Source organism: Rhinopithecus bieti, unplaced genomic scaffold (assembly GCF_001698545.2).
Source record: "Rhinopithecus bieti isolate Rb0 unplaced genomic scaffold, ASM169854v2 scaffold_38981, whole genome shotgun sequence".
NCBI classification, from domain to species: domain Eukaryota; kingdom Metazoa; phylum Chordata; class Mammalia; order Primates; family Cercopithecidae; genus Rhinopithecus; species Rhinopithecus bieti.
In genome coordinates, this window is record NW_016819573.1 from 1,842,083 (window position 1) to 1,860,970 (window position 18,888).

An 18,888-nucleotide genomic window follows, 5' to 3' on the forward strand; every position below is an offset into this window, starting at 1 on the left:
GAAACCCTGTCTCAAAAAAGAAAAAATACTGTCCCTGCCAAATCCAAGACAGACAACTTTTCTTTTTCTTTTTCTTTTCTCTCTCTTTTTTTTTTTTTTTTTTTTGAGACAGAGTCTCGCTCTGTCGCCCAGGCTGGAGTGCAGTGGCATGATCTCAGCTCACTGCAACCTCCACCTCCCTGATTCAAGTGATTCTCATGCCTCAACCTCCCAAGTAGCTGGGATTACAGCCAACTGCCACCATGCCCAACTAATTTTTGTATTTTTAGTAGAGATGTGATTTCACCATGTTGACCAGGCTGGTCTCAAACTCCTGGCCTCGAGTGATCTGCCTGCCTTGGCCTCCCAAAGTGCTGGGATTACAGGCAAGAGCCACCGTGCCCAGGCCAGACAGTTTTCTATAGTGAAATGAGTCACACAGGAATATAATTGTGACCATTTTCCCTGGCAAATATCTAAGTAACTTTAAGGTTAGTCGGCTCCTGTGTCATAGGCATTGCCACGTGTGCTACCTTTTTCAGAAGGCCCCACTTTCCTTGTAAACCTCTCTCCATCTCTAATAGGCCCTGTATGGGTTCTGCTGTCTCAGTTTTAACTGTCTTCTGCTTGATGTGAGTTCAGCCTGGGGATATAAAGCTTTGCAGAGCCACTGCCTTTGAATTATTCCCTGAAAGCTTGATTAGGGAGGCCAATCATTATGGGCTACGGTGGGATTCCTTGAACTCTCTTGGAATGGGCTCACCAAGGACTACCTTTGGTTCCAGGAAAACCTATCATTTTATTTCCTTTAAATTAAGCATTTTCAGTGTCATTGGCTCAGCCAAGCATCCCTAGCATTTCTACTTTTCAACCGTAGATGAGTGGTGCTCCCATGAGTTGTGCAGTACACAACCTGCACAGCCATATGTGGCAGTTGTGCAGGGTGGCAGTTCTGCCTACCCTCAATGGAAGATGGATGGGGATTTGTTCTGAGGTAAACCTGGGATGCATTCCTCACATATGCAAGAAAGCTGAGTGAGTGTAAAATTAGAAGTTTGTATATGGAGAGAGGCAGAGACATAGGACGGGGAGTCCCAATGGAATTCCAGTCCCTGGTGTTGTCTTGCAAGTCTGCCTTGATCTCTGCCTTCCCCCTCATTTGATTATGTGAGCTTTCCAATCAGTATCACTCTTTATTTATTTCTTTTAGCATAAGTTAGGTTTTGTCATGAACACATTCTGGCTAAAAGCCTGAGTCTCTTCCTTAACTTGCCCCAAATGGCCAGTTACTATGGAATTCTACTGGGGGGTTGGCTGTTGGATGAGGCTCTGAGGGTATTTTGCTTATCCAGGTTGACTTTCCCATCTGTGATGCTGGCCTGCCTAATGAGGGATTCCAGCAAACAGGGTGGCATGCTGAGCTCTCAAAATAAACATGATGGCAGCCTTTGCACACAGTATTCAGAAAACAATCCATTATCAGTGGCTTGCCCTTATTTTTTGGTCCCTAAATGTATTTCCTGGCATTAAAAATAAAACAGCAGGCATGCTCCCTCCAAGAAGGAGAAGTGTGTGTGTAAACTGGTCCTTTTCTACTGGAGGGGGTATTCTGGGGTACGAGTGAGGGCCCAGTGAGGGCTCAGGCTGACAATCAGGGTCTACCTGGAAAATGGTGTTCTTAAGAGTGGAGGAAGTGGGCTCAAAGGAGCTTGAGGAGGCTATAGGGGGAAGTGCAGGACACCAGCCAAGGCAGTCCTGGAGTGTGCAAGGCCCAGGACCAAGATTTTTGCATGGCCCCTGCCTCTTTCTGTTCTAGTCCAGGAGCCATCTCTTCATCTTTTTTTTTTTTTTAATGTAAAATGTGCCATTCCTGCTTACTCTTATGTTGTCATCACAAAAAAGGTACATTGTTTGGAACCTGTTACTACTGAAGATCTTGCTTTAGCAGTTCCCTAATACATTTATTTAATGTTGGATATATCATTATGTATGATGCTACATCATCCATGGGTGGTTGACTTGTTCTCAGAGATAGTTACTGTGCCTTACTGATGAGAACTACAAATATAAATGCTGCCCAGAGTGTGCAGGAAAAGGTGAATGATAATTTATTTTCTGGTCATGTTAAATTTACCATTGGGAATTTTTTTCTTCAATGTAGGACAACACCTCTTCCAACTGTGTCTTGATCTCTTTAGGTCCAAATTGTTGCATTCCTATAATGTGGTTGCTTTCAATGATGGCTGCACCCCTGCCTTCCACATGCCACCATTAGCAGGGAGCAGAGCAAGGGGCCTGTGAGCAGAGTGAGAAGAGCAAGCTCGTTTAAGCAAGATACTTCCATCTCTTATTCTCCACGGCTTAAGACTAATGAAAGAATAATGTCACCACATCAACTGGAGGCGTGAAAGTACATCAATAGGAAGCGTATGCTGGTGTTGGGGAGCAACATCTCAAAAATCCTTGGTGGATGTTACAGACTGAATATGTGTTCCCCCCACCTCCCGGCCCCAAATTCATACACTGAAGCCCTAATCTCCAATGTGATGGTATTAGGAGGTGGGGCTTTGGGAGGTAATTAGGTTTAGATAAGGTCGTGAGGGTGGAACCCCCATGATAGGTTTGTTTGTTTGTTTATTTATTTATTTATTTATTTATTTATTGGGATGGAGTCTTGCTTGCTCTATCGCCCAGGCTGGAGTGCAGTGGCACAATCTCAGCTCACTGCAACCTCCGCCTCCTGGGTTCAAGCAATTCTCCTGTCTCAGCCTCCCAAGTAGCTGGGATTACAGGTGTGTGCCCCCACGCCTGGCTAATTTTTGTATTTTTAATAGAGACAGGGTTTTGCCGGTTGCCCGGGCTCATCTCGAACTCCTCACCTCAAATGATCCGCCTGCCTGGCCCTCCCAAAGTGCTGGGATTACAGGCATGAGCCACTGTGCCCGGCTGGGTTTAATGCCTTTATAAGAGGCAGAAGAGACACCAAAGTTTCCTCTCTCTGACACATGAGGACATAGCAAGAAGGCAAGTGGGGAAGAGGGCCCTCACCAGAAACCAAATAGGCCAGCACCTTGATCTTGGACTTTCCAGCCTCCAGAACTGTGAGAAATAAACATCTGTTGTTTAGGCTGTGGTACCCAGGCTGTGGCATTTTGTTATAGCAACCCGAGCAGACTAAGACAGAGGAGATAGGCATGGCCAATCCTGGAGGACAGACTGCCAGGTGATCCAGAGTCTGCCAAAGCGGTGAGGTGACTGCCCTGGAGCCAGCTGGGGAAGGGGTGCACAGGTAAAGGATGCCTGCCACACGTATTCCCCTCCCCAAGATCACCCTGGCTGCAGTAAGCCAGAGGTGGCACTCTGGCCTGAAGACAGAGGTACAAGCCAAGGCATATATCCACTCAGGCAGCTCAAGCATAAGTATTTGCAGAGCCCAGACCCTTGAACTCGTGCTGTGTCCAAGTGAGTGAGAGTTACCCCCAATCAGCATGTCAATACCATTTCTGATAGCTTAATTTCATATAATCTGGTGAAAGAAATTCTACGCCAGTCAGCAGGAGTGAGCTGCTTCCAAGGTTGCTCTCAGAACCAGATCTGGCTATGATGACTCCGTAAACATGAGTTCTGGAGCTTCTCAGGGCATCTGGTCGACCCTACATATGTGTGAGAGATGGATAGGGGTAAGAGAGAGGGTTGGAGAGCACCCTGAAGAGGAGAAATGGCAAATGGCACCCACAGGGAACAGACTTGGTCTGGAGCTTGGTTGCCTTGCCCAGATGGCACCACTCACCCTGGCCAGTCCCAACCACTGGAGAGAGACTTGGAAAATTTCAAGGTAGAAAACTGTGGTCAACAAGAGTCATGTGGCATCTGGTCTAGACAGAGACCCTTCCTAAATGGCATTGCTAGTCCCAGAGGGCACTTAAAAACTTTTGAGGAATACAGTCCAAAGTGCAGGACCCTTTTAAGGCACAGGGTCTGGCACAAGGGGCCCCACTTGCTTGACTCTAATGGTGTTACTACTATCAACCACTGGATACCATCCACTAAGACTTAAGAGTAGGAGCAAGAAGGTGGGTTCAGCACTGAGCCAATGAAGCTTCTGTCCATCCCCTCATCCATCCATCCATCCATCCGTCCATCCAACACATGTTCATTGAGCACTTACACCATGCCAGTATTGTGTTAGGTTTCTACCCTAACACAATGGGTCTGACCAACTGTTTCTACCCAAGCTGGTACTGCACAATTAAAAAAGGAGGAAAAATAAAACCAGAAAAAAAAAAATGGCCGCAGATGTATCTCACATACAGCTGTTCAGTTACAAACTTTTCTCAATTATGGTTCTTGAAAAGTATTCCAGTTACTGTGACTACATACAATTTACCCCAAAACTTAGTTGTTAGGGGTAAATGACAATATTTATTTTACTCATGAATCTGCTATATGGACTGCTCAATATTTTTCATGGATCCACATCTCTTATGGGTGCTCTCAATAGGGTTAGTTAGTCCCTGCTCAGCTTGGTGTTAGGTGGGGGTGGAGGCTTGAAGCCTGGGGACCGGAATCATCTGAAGGCTTCCTCAATCTGGCTATTGATGCTGACTGTCACCAGAAACTTAGCTAGGGCTGGTAGCTGGAACACCTCTTCATGTTTTCTTTATGTGGCGTGGGCTTCCTCCCAACATGGTGGCTGGGGTCCAAGAGTGAGTATTGTGATAGGTAGCAAGCCAGGTAGAAGTTGTGTCTTCTTTATGACCTAGCCCCAGAAATCACATAGCATCACTTTTGCCCTATTGGGTTGGAATGGTCACAGACTCAGCCAGACTCAAGGAGAAGGAACATTGATTCCACTTCTTAGTGGGAGGAGTGTCAGTTACATCATAAGGAGAACCACGGGGTGGGACATATAGATTGGTATGGCATCTCCCAGGGTGATGCTTTCAGGGTAAATAAAACAAAACAGATTGGTGAAGTCATCTTTGGAAAAAAGTGTGTCACAAAAGCTTATACCACTGCTCCTCTTTTTTCCAATTCTGTGCCTTTCCAAACGTACTACACAAAATGATATTTTGACATTACAGTTTCAGACGAAGACATTCCCCAATTTAGTCGATGTTTCTAGTCAGAGATCATGCCGAGGAACAAATTTGAATTGTGTACTGTGTTTGGAGGATCCAAAATGTTTTACTATGTCTAGCATCTGATGTGTCTCTTAGGTTTCTTATACATGTGTGCTTTTCTTAAATGTTTCAAAGTGTTCTAATGTTTAGTCTTTAATTTTCCCTCGAGGTATATGTGTGTGTGTGTGTTTTATTTTTATGGTTGTTTAAGTGAAGCCCTCAAAAGTTTTAAAAAATTAGCAAAGAGTGCAGGAAAAACATATCTTTTATGCCAGGCACAGTGATATGTGCCTTTAGTTCCAGTTACTTGGAAGGTTGAGGTAGGTAGATCGCTTGGGCCTGGGAGTTTGAAGCCAGCCTACGCAACATAGCGAGGCCCTGTCTCTTAAAAAAAACAAACCATCATTTAGAGAATGACTCATTTGCATCTCTCCTCCATCAACTTGCACCTAATATTAAATCTTGTCTTTCTGTCCAGAGCAGTAAGTCTTAATGCATTACATTTTATGTAAAAACCATATTTGAAGCAAATTTATTGTTCATATAATTTTCTGTTGCATCAATATATTTTTTCTGTTAAAAATATTTAGGTGCCTTAGGTTGGAATTGAATACAATTTTGCCCATTTTAATTAATGGGAAAAATTTAATAGCTTTCCACTTAGAAGCAGAATTTCAGGAATGAATTGAAACCACTAGGAGGGTGATAGCTATAGTTTCATCATCTCCCCAAGGGCTTCTGGACAGCTTTCCCATCCTCTGTGCCTGTCACTTTTCCAATTCCCATCACCTGTTGTTCTTCCAATTAGTCACCCCTCCCTTATCTGTTACAGGTGTTCAGTATTGTGTTAGAATGCATCTGGTTGCAAGTAACAGAAAACTCAACAAACTCTGGTATACATAAGATCCCTCACCCCCATAAGACAGGAGGGTAGTACAGGGTTTGTGTAACTGCTTGAGTATGACCTAAACAAACAGGCTCCTGTCTTTCTGCTCCACCTTCCTTAGCACAGTCCTCCTCAAGGCCTCTAGGCTGCTGTGCCCCCAGGTGTTACCCAGTTCCAAGCATGAAGCAGGGGAAAAGTGAAGGACACAAACTTCTCCAAGGGAAGAAAGAAGGGAAGGTCTCCTTTGATACTTCTGCCTACATCTTATTGGTCAGGACTTTGTCTCACTGCCACCCTTAGCAGCAAGGGAGGTTGACAGCTGTGTGCTTTGCTTTTCAGCCCCTGTAGTATTGAAAGGCAAGGGAGTGGTTGAAATAGATCTTGAGTTAGCCTACTACATAATTTGTCACACTGTGTTTAATTGAAATGTATTGCTTGGATCCCCAATGTCCTGGACATAGCCTCGTTCCTGCCCTAGCACATTCTTACCCTCCTTTTTCCTCTTCCTTCCTGTAGCTATTTTCCTGGGGGGTGAGGTGTGGTCCTGAGGAAACACTCTTCAGTTTTACCCTTTCTGTGAGGATACTAGTTCCCTTACCACTCATTCCTCCACAGTCTCTTCCAACTGAGGTGAGGAGTCAGAATCTTCTTTGCTCCTTTCTGCTTTTCAGACAACCGTGCCTTCACCTCTACTCAACACCCTGACCCCTCCCTCTCTGAATACCCAAGGTCAGCCTCAAGGCCAGGTCCTCCGTGAAGAATTCCACTATCCCTCCCTCCTCTTCTCTCTGAGTCCAAGTTTCCTCCTTTACACTCTCAAAGCACTTAAGCTGTACCTCTCCAATGGCATTAGTTTCTTCGTTGAAGTGAAAGCAAATTATTGAAAGTGGTACTGTTTACAAAATGTCTGGCGCATTGCAGGTGCTCGAAGTAGTATCTCTTCCTATTATTATTACTGTCTTATCTCTATGAGATTCAGTTCTTTAATGAGAGGCTCTAAATCTTATGTTCGATTCACCTTTGCAACCCACATCAAGCCTGGAATAGAGTACTGCTCATAATTAATGCTGTGCCCGTGTAATAAGAGTGCGGCGAGTAAAGAACATCATGTCAGAGGAAGGGTGCTGTAATGGTGGAATGGGAGAAATTCCTAGAACCTGGGTGGGAGCCAGAATCTTGCAGAGAAGCCCCTTACTCCGTCTGTACCGAAAGCAGGGGAGAGGATGTCGTAAGATTCCTAAGGACGCAGGTGGAGCGCCTCCTCTGTGCTGCGATGAGGTAGGCGCATTCGTCACTTCACTCCTCCCTCTCCACTTGATCCGGAAAGGAAGGACGGAATGCGTCCCGCGCGGCGAGCTGGGATAGCTGCGCAGGCGCAGCTTCCGGCTCTGTGTCTCGGGAAATATTTGACGCCACCGGTTCAGCCCCGCAGAAAGCGCTGATTAGGCACATCGCGCACGCGCAGTGGCCCACTTGGCAGGGGAGTTATTTGACGCCACCGCCCCTGGCAGTCGGAAGCTGCCTGAGCAGAGCCCAGCCGGCTGGCCCGACTGGCCTTCGTCGTCCCTTGGCGCCCTGGGAGAGTCGCTGACGGGTGGACTGACGGACCGTCTGAGGACGGCCGGCCAGGGCGGTGAAAGCGCCGGCCCTATGGCACTGGTCGCGTGAGGCGGAAGGCCGAGTACGGCCGGCGGCGGCGCCCGCCCCGGCGATGCGGGCCCCGCCCGTCGCCTCAGGTAACCGGGCAGTCGGCCCCGCCGCGGCCGGACCCTCACCTTTCCTTCCCCTCTCTTCCCCTCCCGGCGGTCCAGGGACGGCTGAGGCTTGTTTCTCGGCTCTCGGTGCTCCAGGGCCCCGGCCTTTGGAAGCGCATCTGCAAATGTTTGGGAGACCCACGGGGGCGGGGAAAGCTTGGCCCTGGAGTGGGCGGTTGCTGTCGAGTCTGTAAACCCGGTCTAATCCTTGGGAGCTTCCCCGGCCGGGCGAAGCTGTCCTGGCAACCTGGGGGAGGGGGCGGGTCTGGAGCGGAGCGAGACAACTCCCGCAAAGAATTTGGTCCAGCAGAAAGGTTAGGCGAGTTGCTGCCGCCCAGTGGGGACGATGCTGCCCGTTGCACAGTGACAGTGACACTCTGATGAGGAAGAGTTGATGATGAGAGTAAACAGCTGACCCCCATTAAGCGCTTCTTATCTGCCAGGCATCATGCCAGGCCATTACGTTCACCACGTCTAACTTCACAGCAACCCTATGAGGTAGGATTGTTGTCCCCATTTTACTGACGAGGCAGCTGAGTCCCTGGGTGGTTGGGTGACTTAATTACCCAAGGTCACATAGCTAGTAATTTGAACCGAAGCATCCAACTCCAGAGACCCAAGTGCTTAACAATTAGGGCAGTGGCTCTCCAACTTTGCTACACGGTAAAAATCACCTGGGGACTCTTGTAAAGGTTTCTGATGCCCATGTGGCATCCCAGACCAAAACAGTCAGAATATCTGGAGGTGAAAGCCAGACTTCAGTATGGTTTTTAAAGATGCCCAAGTGATTCCAGCGTGCAGCAAAGTTTGGGAACCGCATGTAATTTGATAATTCTGCATCTCAAAAAGCATCTCTGTTTCTCCAGCTTAAGTGTGCAGGAGAATTGTCTGGGGGCTTGTTAAACATGCAAATTCCACCCGCAGAGATCTTTAGGTTCACTGACCACTACACCTTGTGAAAGACTGTTAGGGGTGGGACGTAACTTTCTCTGCAGGGATTCTGAGTCATCTGGAACATTTAAAATGTATGCATCTTATGCAAACTACTCTTTGGAATTTTACTAAATATACAATACTTATAGGTGTAGCGTCTCTAACCTCTGGGTCGTTTTTACATATGCTATTCGTCTGCCTAGACTGTCCTCTGAACTTTCTGGCCACCCCACCCAAACGCACACACTTTTGCTCTCTCCTATATACATATACACACCCTTTTCTTTTTTTTTTTTTTCAGACAGAGTCTTTCTGTGTTGCCCAGGCTGGAATGTAGTGGCATGATCTTGGCTCACTGCAGCCTCCGCCTCCTGAGCTCAAGCAGTCCTCCCACCTCAGCCTCCCAAGTAGCTGGAACTACCACGCCAGGCTAATTTTTGAATTTTTTTTGTAGAGATGGGGTTTCTCCATGTTGCCCAGGCTGGTCTCAAACTCCTGGACTGAAGCAGTCCACCCACTACGGCCTGCCATAGTGGTGGAATTACAGATGTGAGCCACCGTGCCAGGCCTACATACCGTGCAAGGCCTACATACCCTTTTCTTCCTGTCTCTGGCTACATTAGCTTTAAGCATTCCCTTCAAGATACCTCTGTCCCTGACGCCCCCCACCTTGAGTCCTTCCAATTTGCTCTTTAGGAACATCATAGTGAAACTTACCAGTTATTTTTCTGAGTTGTAGTTCTATCCCTACTTCTATATTATGAGAAGCTTTAGGGCAGGGATCATGTTTTCTTCATCTCTGTATTCCTTCCAGTGCTTTGACATACAGACTCACAAAGCTTTTACTCAGTGGAATGTTTGGGTCCTTTTATGTCATAGATAGATCATGTTGCAAACAGATTCTTCTCTATTTCCATTTTTGTAAAAGATGTTTGATAGTTCCTAGCTTATAGAGTTTTGTTCTTTTTGCTTAGGAATGAATATTCAGTAATTTGTCCAGCAGTTGAACACACACATTGAGTTCTTACCAATTGCAAGGCACTCTGTAACTAACCATGTGCAATCAACATTGCTTGATTTTTAATGTCTGATTCTATCACAATCAGATGCAATCAAGTCTGTAGGGTAAGTCTTTTTATTACTATTAGACCTTTGCATGTGTTCCCTACTTCATTGTCCAAAAAAGTGTTTAATTGTCATCCACTAAATGCCACTGCCTTGTTGGTATTTGGTAAATACAAGTAGATGGGATTGCCATTGGTATTGGTTGGTCCTGTTCACCAGGAGAGATGACGTAAGTACTTAATGAAGAGTAAAATAATGATGTCACAGGAATTGACAAATTTAGCACATATTTATTGCAGAATGCCTGAACTGCCATTGCCCCATTTGCTATATTTACAAGTTTTAAAGGAAGGCAGGCTGATAATTCAGATTGGATTTGTTCTTGGTTGGTCTTAAAACCATGTAAGGGTTTGCAAAAGTTAGTGAATATGTGTGTGAAGGTCATTATGAAGAGGTTTTTGGACAATAAAGGTTTTTTTTTTTAATAGCAGTTAAGCGTGACAAAGTATGTAGACTGAATTAAAACACATTTCGTAAAATATTCTTTTTTCTTTTTTTTTTTTTGAGATGCAGTCTCGCTCTGTCCCCCAGGCTGGAGTGCAGTGGCACAATCTCGGCTCACTACAACCTCTGCCTCCTGGGTTCAAACGATTCTCCAGCCTCAGCCTCCTGAGTAGCTGGGACTATAGGGGCCCACCACCACACCCGGCTAACTTTTTTGTATTTTTAGTTGAGAGAGGTTTTTGCCATGTTGGCCAGGTTCGTGTCGAACTCCTAACCTTAAGTGATCCGCCTGCCTAGGCCTCCCAAAGTGCTGGGATTACAGGCATGAGCCACTGTCTCTGGCCCATAAACTATTCTTTATAAGGATTGTTATAGAGAAGTTTTCTTGGTTCTGTTTTGTATTATTTGCTCAGTTTTTAGGCTTAGCACTAATAGAAACTGATGGGACAATTTATGTTAAATTCAGATACTCAAGAAACTTGTCCTTGTGTCTCTGATCAGATATGGACACAGTATCCAATGCTTGCTTTAGCACATGGAAGAAACTCAATCTTTAAGGCTGAAGGTTTAAGTCTGTAGTTGTGCCCCAAAGTAAAGGTAAAAAATTCCATATGCTTAGAGAACAAAAGTGACTCTAATCATGATAGTTTGGGACCTAGAAATGGGTTCTGTTTCATACAAGGTACTCAGCAGTGTTAGCAGGTGTGTTTCCTAACATGTGCAAAGACTTTTTGGGCAGAATACTTGATTTTCTTTGGTGTGAGATGATTTAAGTTTTGAAATTAAGGCACATGGAGTTTCATTTTATTATAGATGGGGAAAGTAACTTGGCCAAGGCTACATGGTTAGCTTCTAGCACCTCCAGGGCTAGAAAGCAGGCCTCCTTCCTCTGGACGGTGTTCCCTTTCACCCCAGACCCCTGCCTCATGAGAAAGGTTGTCTTGTGTGTTGTTGTGTTGTGTTTGCATGTCTGTGTGTGTGCATGGGATAGGGAAGGGGAGAGAGTGATCTACTGTGTTTGAGAAACTCAGATATCTAGAGGCCCCTTGACTTATGATGGGATTACTTCCCAATAAACCTATCAAAGTTGAGAAGATCGTAAGCCAAAAATGCATTTAATATACCTACTGAACAGAATAGCTTAGCCTCATCTACCTTAAACATGCTCAGAACATTTACATTAGCCTACAGTTGGGCAAAATTATCTAGCACAAAGCCTATTTTATAATAAAGTGTTGAACATTTCATGTAATTGATTGAATACTGTGCTGAAAGTGAAAAACAGAATGGTTATGTGGATAATTCAAAGTACAGTTTTCACTGAATGCATATTGCTTTCACACCCTGGTCAGCTGAAAATCGTAAGTTGAGGATTGTCTGTATAGTGAGTACTTAGTGTGTGAAATGCACTTAGCTATATAAACTGGGAATACAAAGATAAATAAGACATGGCCCCTGTCCTCTAGGAGTCTAATCAAAGTTATAATAAAAATAATAGTGTAGTATCTGAAGCAGCTCTGTCAAATAGAATTTTCTGCAATCATGGAACTAAATCTTATCTGCTCTAATATGGTAGCCACTGGCCACATCGTAAGCACTTAAAAACTAAGGAAGTGGTGTTTGATTCAAATAGTTTAAACTTAAAACTATTTAAATTAAACGTTTTTAAAATTTAAATAGTTACATGAGATAGCTGCTGTATTGGACAGAGAAGATCTGAGGCATAAACGATGAGAACTGTGGTGGTGCTGGTAGGGGGCAGACAGGGTATTCAAATATTCTTTGGGTAGATTACCAAAAACTACCATTTTCCATGTTTTAGGAGAGATGCAGGCAGAACCTGTCTTTCTTTCCTGTAATTCAGGTGTTTAATAGGATCTCTAATAGCATCTGGTACATAGGCGAATACATTCCTTTTTTGCCAGCTTTATTGATGTTTGCCTTATGGGGTCAATCGGACTACAACAGAAATATGAAGTATAGTCCCTTTGCCTTTATTAGTCATGAGGTTAATATGGATGAATTTGGTGCACCTTAAAATCCAGCACAGTTTATTTATTTGCTCAGTGTTTTAGCACCCTGTATCCTCTTTTTCTCAAGAGAAATAGGCATATCTTATAATGTGTACCTTCCATTGGTACATTTCAAAGTATGTCAACTTAGGTTGCTTTATTTGATCCTTCTCCCAGGTCACTCTAGATAGGCACTGCAGGTATTCTCCCTGTTTTACAGATGAGGAAACTATGACAAAGAAATGCCAGGTGGCCAGGTGTGGTGGCTGACCTGTAATCCCAACACTTTGGGAGGCCGAGGTGGGAGGATTGCTTGAGCTCAGGAGTTTGAGACCAGCCTGGGCAGCATAATGAGACTTTGTCTCTATACAAATTTTTTTTTTTTTTTGAGACAGAGTCTTGCTCTGTCGCCTGGGCTGGAGTGCAGTGGCCGGATTTCAGCTCACTGCAAGCTCCGCCTCCCGGGTTTATGACATTCTCCTGCCTCAGCCTCCGGAGTAGCTGGGACTACAGGCGCCCGCCACCTCGCCCGGCTAGTTTTTTGTATTTTAGTAGAGACGAGGTTTCACCGTGTTAGCCAGGATGGTCTCGATCTCCTGACCTCGTGATCCGCCCATCTCGGCCTCCCAAAGTGCTGGGATTACAGGCTTGAGCCACCGCGCCCGGCCTCTATAAAAATTTTTTAAAAAATTAGTGGAGCGTGGTGACACAATCCTGTGGTCTCAGTTACTTGGGAGGCTGAGTGGGAGGATTACTTAAGCCTGGGAAGCAGAGGCTGCTATGCGCTGAGATCGTGCCACTGCACTCCAGCCTGGGCAACAGAGTGAGACCTTGTCTCAAAAAGAGAAATGCCAGTTGACTTGTCCACGGTCATATGGTATGGTATGGAGTCAGAACAAAGGGAAGCAGCACTGGACTTTGAGGCAAGAGGTGGAGTTTCTTGTCCCAGATCTGCTGTTGCTTGATGTGATCCTGAGCAAGTCATAGCTTTGCTTTGTTTCCTTACCTAGTGGTTAGTGACATCTGTCTTACCTAACCTTCTAGGATTGTTATTGGAATAAAATTAAGTAACATGTGAAAGCTCTTTGAAAATGATCAATTATGCAAAGGTACATTGTGCTCAAGCAGGATCTAAAGTAGTTTTTCTTTTTTTTTGAGATGGAGTCTCCCTAAGTCACCCAGGCTAGAGTGCAATGGCGTGATCTCAGCTCACTGCAACCTTCGCCTCCCGGGTTCAAGCAATTCTCCCGCCTTAGCCTCCTGAGTAGCTGGGATTACAGGCAGCCGCCACTGCACCCAGCTAATTTTTGTATTATTATTATTATTATTATTATTATTTTATTTTTTGAGACAGAGTTTCACTCTTGTTGCCCACGCTGAAGTGCAATGATGCCACCTCGGCTCACCGCAACCTCTGCCTCCCGGATTCAAGTGATTCTCCTCCCTCAGGCTCCTGAGTAGCTGGGATTACGGACGCATGCCACCATGCCTGGCTAATTTTGTATTTTTAGTACAGACGGGGTTTCTCCATGTTGGTCAGGCTGGTCTTGAACTCCTGACCTCAGGTGATCCGCCCGCCTCGGCCTCCAAAAGTCCTGGATTACAGGCATGAGCCACCGCACCCGGCCAATTTTTGTATTTTTAGTAGAGATGAGGCTTCGCGTGTTGGCCAGGTTGGTCTCAAACTCCTGACCTCAAGTGATCCACCTGCCTCGGCCTCCCAAAGTGCTGGGGTTACAGGCGTGAGCCACCACGCCCAGCCTCGAGTAGTTTGTTTTGTTGTATTATGCTGCTGTCATAACTCATCAGTTACCATATTGAATACTACTGTACCATGGTGTCATCTTTGATTTCTCTTGTCTTCCCCACTATGAAACTTTCTTTTGGGCAGCCATTGTGTCTTGTTTATAGTTGCATCCCTAAATCCTAGGACAAATTTGACATGTAGCTGGTGTTTAATGTTTGTTTAATGAAATAACTGATGTCTGGATGTACTTTACAAAGTTTTAAAGAATTGTTCTTTGTAATGAGACTTGAAGCTCCTTGAGAACAGGGATCTTGTTTATTTTCTGTGCTGGTTGCATAGAAGGCATGTAATAAATATTGGTTGAATCAATTGATGTAATTAATGTCAGGCTGTGGTCTTAGAGTGTCCACCATTGTATTGATTATTTTGGTTATTTGTCATTTAGACCAAACTTGCATGTTATTTTGCGGTGGTGCTTACAAGCCATAAGTTGTTACCCAGCATACAGAACCTCCAGAGAGAATACCTAGAATATGAGTACATATAGAGTTGGGAAGGAAATTAAGGGATCTGCAGGCCAGCACTGTTGACTTCTTCCCCTTCTTCTCATCATGTTTACTTCTGGAGCATTGAAGGTAGAGATTTCTCTGCTAGCAGCTCAGGTTGATAGCAGACAGCCAACTGGGGAGGAGACTCAGGATCCCTAATATAGCAGTTAAAGTCCTTAATCATCTAACTTCAGTTATATTATCATATCTCACTACAGTGCCTGGCACTTCCCCGTTATCCCCCGACCGCCCTCAACCTTCGCCTATATGGTAGCCACATTGGAGTTTGCCCTTCTACTATCCCTTCAATGTATCTTGGACACTTCCATCAGATTGCTTTAATGGGAATTTAGTTTCTGATGTGTCATGCTTGTGATAAGGTTAAACTTTCTTCTTCTTCTTTTTTTTTTTTTTTTTTGAAACAGGGTCTTGCTCTGTTGCTCAGGCTGGAGTGCAGTGGTACGATCTCAGCTCACTGCAACCTCTACCTCCTGGGTTCAGACAGTTCTCATGCCTCAGGCTCCTGAGTAGCTGGGATTACAGGCGTGTGCCACCATGCCCGGCTAAGATAAGGTTAACCTTTTGCTCATTTTCTGCTTCCAGTTTTACTGAATTAATTACGAATATTCAATCCTAGCATTCAGAGTCCTTCAAAATTGGTCACTGCTTACCTTTGAAACCTTACCACCTTCTACATATAGCTGTCTTTCCTTTCACTCTGGGTTTTCAGTTTCTGGTACTTTTTTTTTTTTTTTGCTACCTGAAGCAAGTGTCCTTTCTTTTATGTATTTTATGTATTTTCTTTTCTTTTCTTTTCTTTTCTTTTTTTTTTTTTTGAGATGGAGTCTGGCTTTGTCACCCAGGCTGTAGTGCAGTGGTGCAGTCTCGGCTCACTGTAACCCCCGCCTCTTGGATCCAAGTGATTCTCCTGCCTCAGCCTCCTGAGTAGCTGGGATTACAGGCGCACACCACCACGCCCTGCTAGTTTTTGTATTTTTAGTAGAGATAGGGTTTCACCATGTTGGTCAGCTTGGTCTTGATCTCCTGACCTGCCTCGGCCTCCCAGAGTGTTGGGATTACAGGCGTGAGCCAATGTGCCTGGCTCTTTTATGTATTTTATTTTCTCTTTTATCTGCCCCCTCTCCTTTTTTTTTTTTTTTTTTTTTCTGCCCCCCCCCCTTTTTTTTTTTTTTTTTTTTTTTTTTTTTGAGACGGAGTCTTGCTCTATCGCCCAGGCTGGAGTGCAGTGGCGCAATCTCGGCTCACTGCAAGCTCTGCTTCCTAGGTTCACACCATTCTCCTGCCTCAGCCTCCCTAATAGATGGGACTACAGGCGCATGCCACCACACCCGGCTAATTTTTTGTTGTTGTTTTTAGTAGAGACAGGGTTTCACTGTGTTAGCCATGATGGTCTCAATCTCCTGACCTTGTGATCCACCCTCCTTGGCTTCCCGAAGTGCTGGGATTACAGGAGTGAGCCACTGAGCCCAGCATTATCTACCCCTTTTTACCCTCAGTCTTATCACCTCAATTTTCTTACCTCTGTCAAAATTATACCCTTCCTTTAATGCACAGTTCATATGCTCTGTATCTGTAGTCTTCTCTGATCTTACCCTATTTTCCAGCTCAGCCTATCTTTCAATCAAAAGTAGTCTTTTTCCTTTGAACTTCCATGGTATCTTGCCTATAGTTTTTAAAAATATCACGTTCAACATTTTAATGTTCTAACTTATGTTGTAGTTATTTATGGTATGTATTAGTCTGTTTTCACACTGCTGGTAAAGACATACCCGAGACTGAACAATTTACAAAGGAAAGAGGTTTAATGGAGAAATCCTAGTTCCATGTGGCTGGGGAAGCCTCACAATCATGGCGGAAGGCAAGGAAGAGCGAGTTACATCTTATGTGGATGACAGCAGGCAAAGAGAGAACTTATGCAGGCAAACTCTGGTTTTTAAAAAGCCATCAGATCTCGTGAGATTCGTTCACTGTCATGAGAACAGCACAGTAAAGACCTGCCCCCATAATTCAGTCACCTCCCACGGGGTTGCTCCCATGACAGATGGAAATTGTGGGAGTTACAATTCAAGATGAGATTTGAGTGGGGACACAGCTAAACCATATCAATGTATAAATGTTAATCTCCTTACTTACACCATAAACTCATTGAAAACAGGAACCAAGTCCTATTAATCTTTCTTCTTCATGGTTTTAACACTGCATTGGACAAAATAGATGGTTAATAGCTGTTTATTGAATAAGTCTACTTGGTGGTCCCTGCCAGTGTCTCTGAATGTTCACATGTATAGTCAGGATGCTGACGTATACTTACCAATTCTATGACATGAAGATGTAATAAAAACATATTACATTAAGTTGTACCAACATTTCTACCACTAAGTTAAAACTACAGTTGACTTTTGAACATCATAGGGGTTAGGAGCACTGATTCTGTGCAGTCAAAAATTTTCATGTAACTTTTGACTCTCCCAAAACTACTAATCGTCTTCTGTTGACCAGGAGTCTGGCCAATAACATAAACCGTCAAATAATACATATTTTGTATATATATGCCATATTCTTAAAGTAAGAGAAAATAAAATGTTATTAAGAATTATAAGGAAGAGAAAATATATTTACTATTCATTACGTGGTAGTGGATCATAAAGGTCTTCATCTTCATCATCTGCATGTTGAATAGGCTGAGGAAGAAGCAGAGGAATTAGTTTTGCTGTCTTAGGGATGACAGAAATGGAAGAAAATCCATATGTAAGGACCTGAGCAGTTGAAACCCATGTTGTTCAAGGGTCAACTGTACTTGCATTTCTACCATCCTTCTAATCTTTAGTTACAGCTGTATGTTTACTTTTATTATTATTTTTTGAGATGGAATCTTGCTCTGTCACCTAGGCTGGAGTGCAATGGCACCATTTTGGCTCACTGCAACCTCAGCCTCCCAGGTTCAAGACATTCTACTGCCTCAGCCTCCCAAGTAGCTGGGATTACAGGCACGCACCACCACGCCTAGCTAATTTTTGTATTTTTAGTAGAGACAGCGTTTCACCATGTTGGTCAGGCCGGTCTCGAACTCCTGACCTCAGGTGATCCATCCACCTTGGCCTCCCAAAGTCATGGGATTATAGGCGTGAGCCACCACATCTGGCCTTTGTGTTTATCTAGTTGTAATTACTATATATATGTTTTTCTTCATCTATTTAATATTTATTGATTGTTTACATGGACAAGGGCATGTTTCAAACAGATTACATATGTGATTCTTTAATCACCACCACAGCAAAATGTGTAGGCTCCTAATTTTTTTGCCTTTTTTTTTTTTTTTTTTTTTTTTTTGAGACAGAGTCTCGCTCTATAGCCCAGGCTGGAGTGAAGTGGCACAGTCATGACTCACTGCAGCCCCAACACCAGTACCCAAGTGATCCTTCTACCTCAGCCTTCAAGATAGCTGGGACAACAGATGTGTACACAACAGATGTGTACCACCATGCCTGGCTAACTTTTTTGTGTTTTTTGTGGAGATGGGTTTTCTCCATGTTGTCTAGGCTGGTCTCAAACTCTTAGACTCAAGTAGTCTGCCCACCTCTGCCTCCCATGGTCCTGGAATTATAGATGTGAGCCACCATACCTAATTCTACTATTATCCCCATTTTACAGACTAGGATGTTCCAACACAGAAGTAGAGTAACTTTTGCAACATTACCCAGCTTGCAGGTAGAGCTGGGATTTGAATCTGTGAAGCTTAGTTCCAGAGCACTTGCTCTTAACCACTCTCATGTATGTTTTTATGCTTCTATGTAATCTCAGTGTTTAATGGCTACATAATAGTATATAGAATTAATATGCCCTAATTATGAAATTTTCCCATTATTGATGGAAGTTAAATTACACCCTCTTCCCCATCTTATATATAATACTACAGTGAGCATCTTGTACATTTTTTAAAATTGAGCTGTTTTGTAAGGATAAACTTAAGTCAGATTACCGGGTCAAGGCATTCTGTGTCTTCTGCTTTGTACTGGCAAAACATTCATGCTATCCTTGGGTGAATGTTTAGGAGAATGACACATCAGCCTGAGCTGCCTTACAAGCGTGCCAGCTTATTAACAGGATGGAGCTACAAACAGCCCCATGGCAAGTGGACAAAGACATGGCAAGTGTGATTAAGACTCATGAGGGTTCTGCCATGGCGTTATCCTGAGAGGTTGATGCAGATATGAACATTCTTGCCTAGGAGGGCCTAGGTGGTGTGGCAGTTCTGGCTCCTGAAAGTAATGTTCTCCAAGATCTCTGAGGTTTGTTGCTTTGGATAGCTTGAGCCG

General features: G+C 44.3%; 1 protein-coding gene across 10 annotated transcripts in view; it reads left to right on the top strand.

Annotated features, from left to right (window-relative positions):
- Positions 1-7,414: 7,414 nt before the first annotated feature.
- RALGAPB (Ral GTPase activating protein non-catalytic subunit beta) overlaps positions 7,415-18,888 on the top strand; it is a 117,038-nt gene continuing 105,564 nt past the window's right edge. For 2 of the 10 annotated variants that reach the window (XM_017859101.1, XM_017859104.1), the window contains exon 1: positions 9,729-9,800. In XM_017859101.1, the coding sequence (XP_017714590.1) occupies positions 9,759-9,800 (42 nt within the window). In that variant the 5' untranslated portion in view covers positions 9,729-9,758. Of the gene's footprint in view, positions 7,725-9,725; positions 9,801-18,888 lie in introns of those variants that run through there. The other 8 variants (XM_017859103.1, XM_017859107.1, XM_017859106.1 and 5 more) reach the window with 6 other exon arrangements.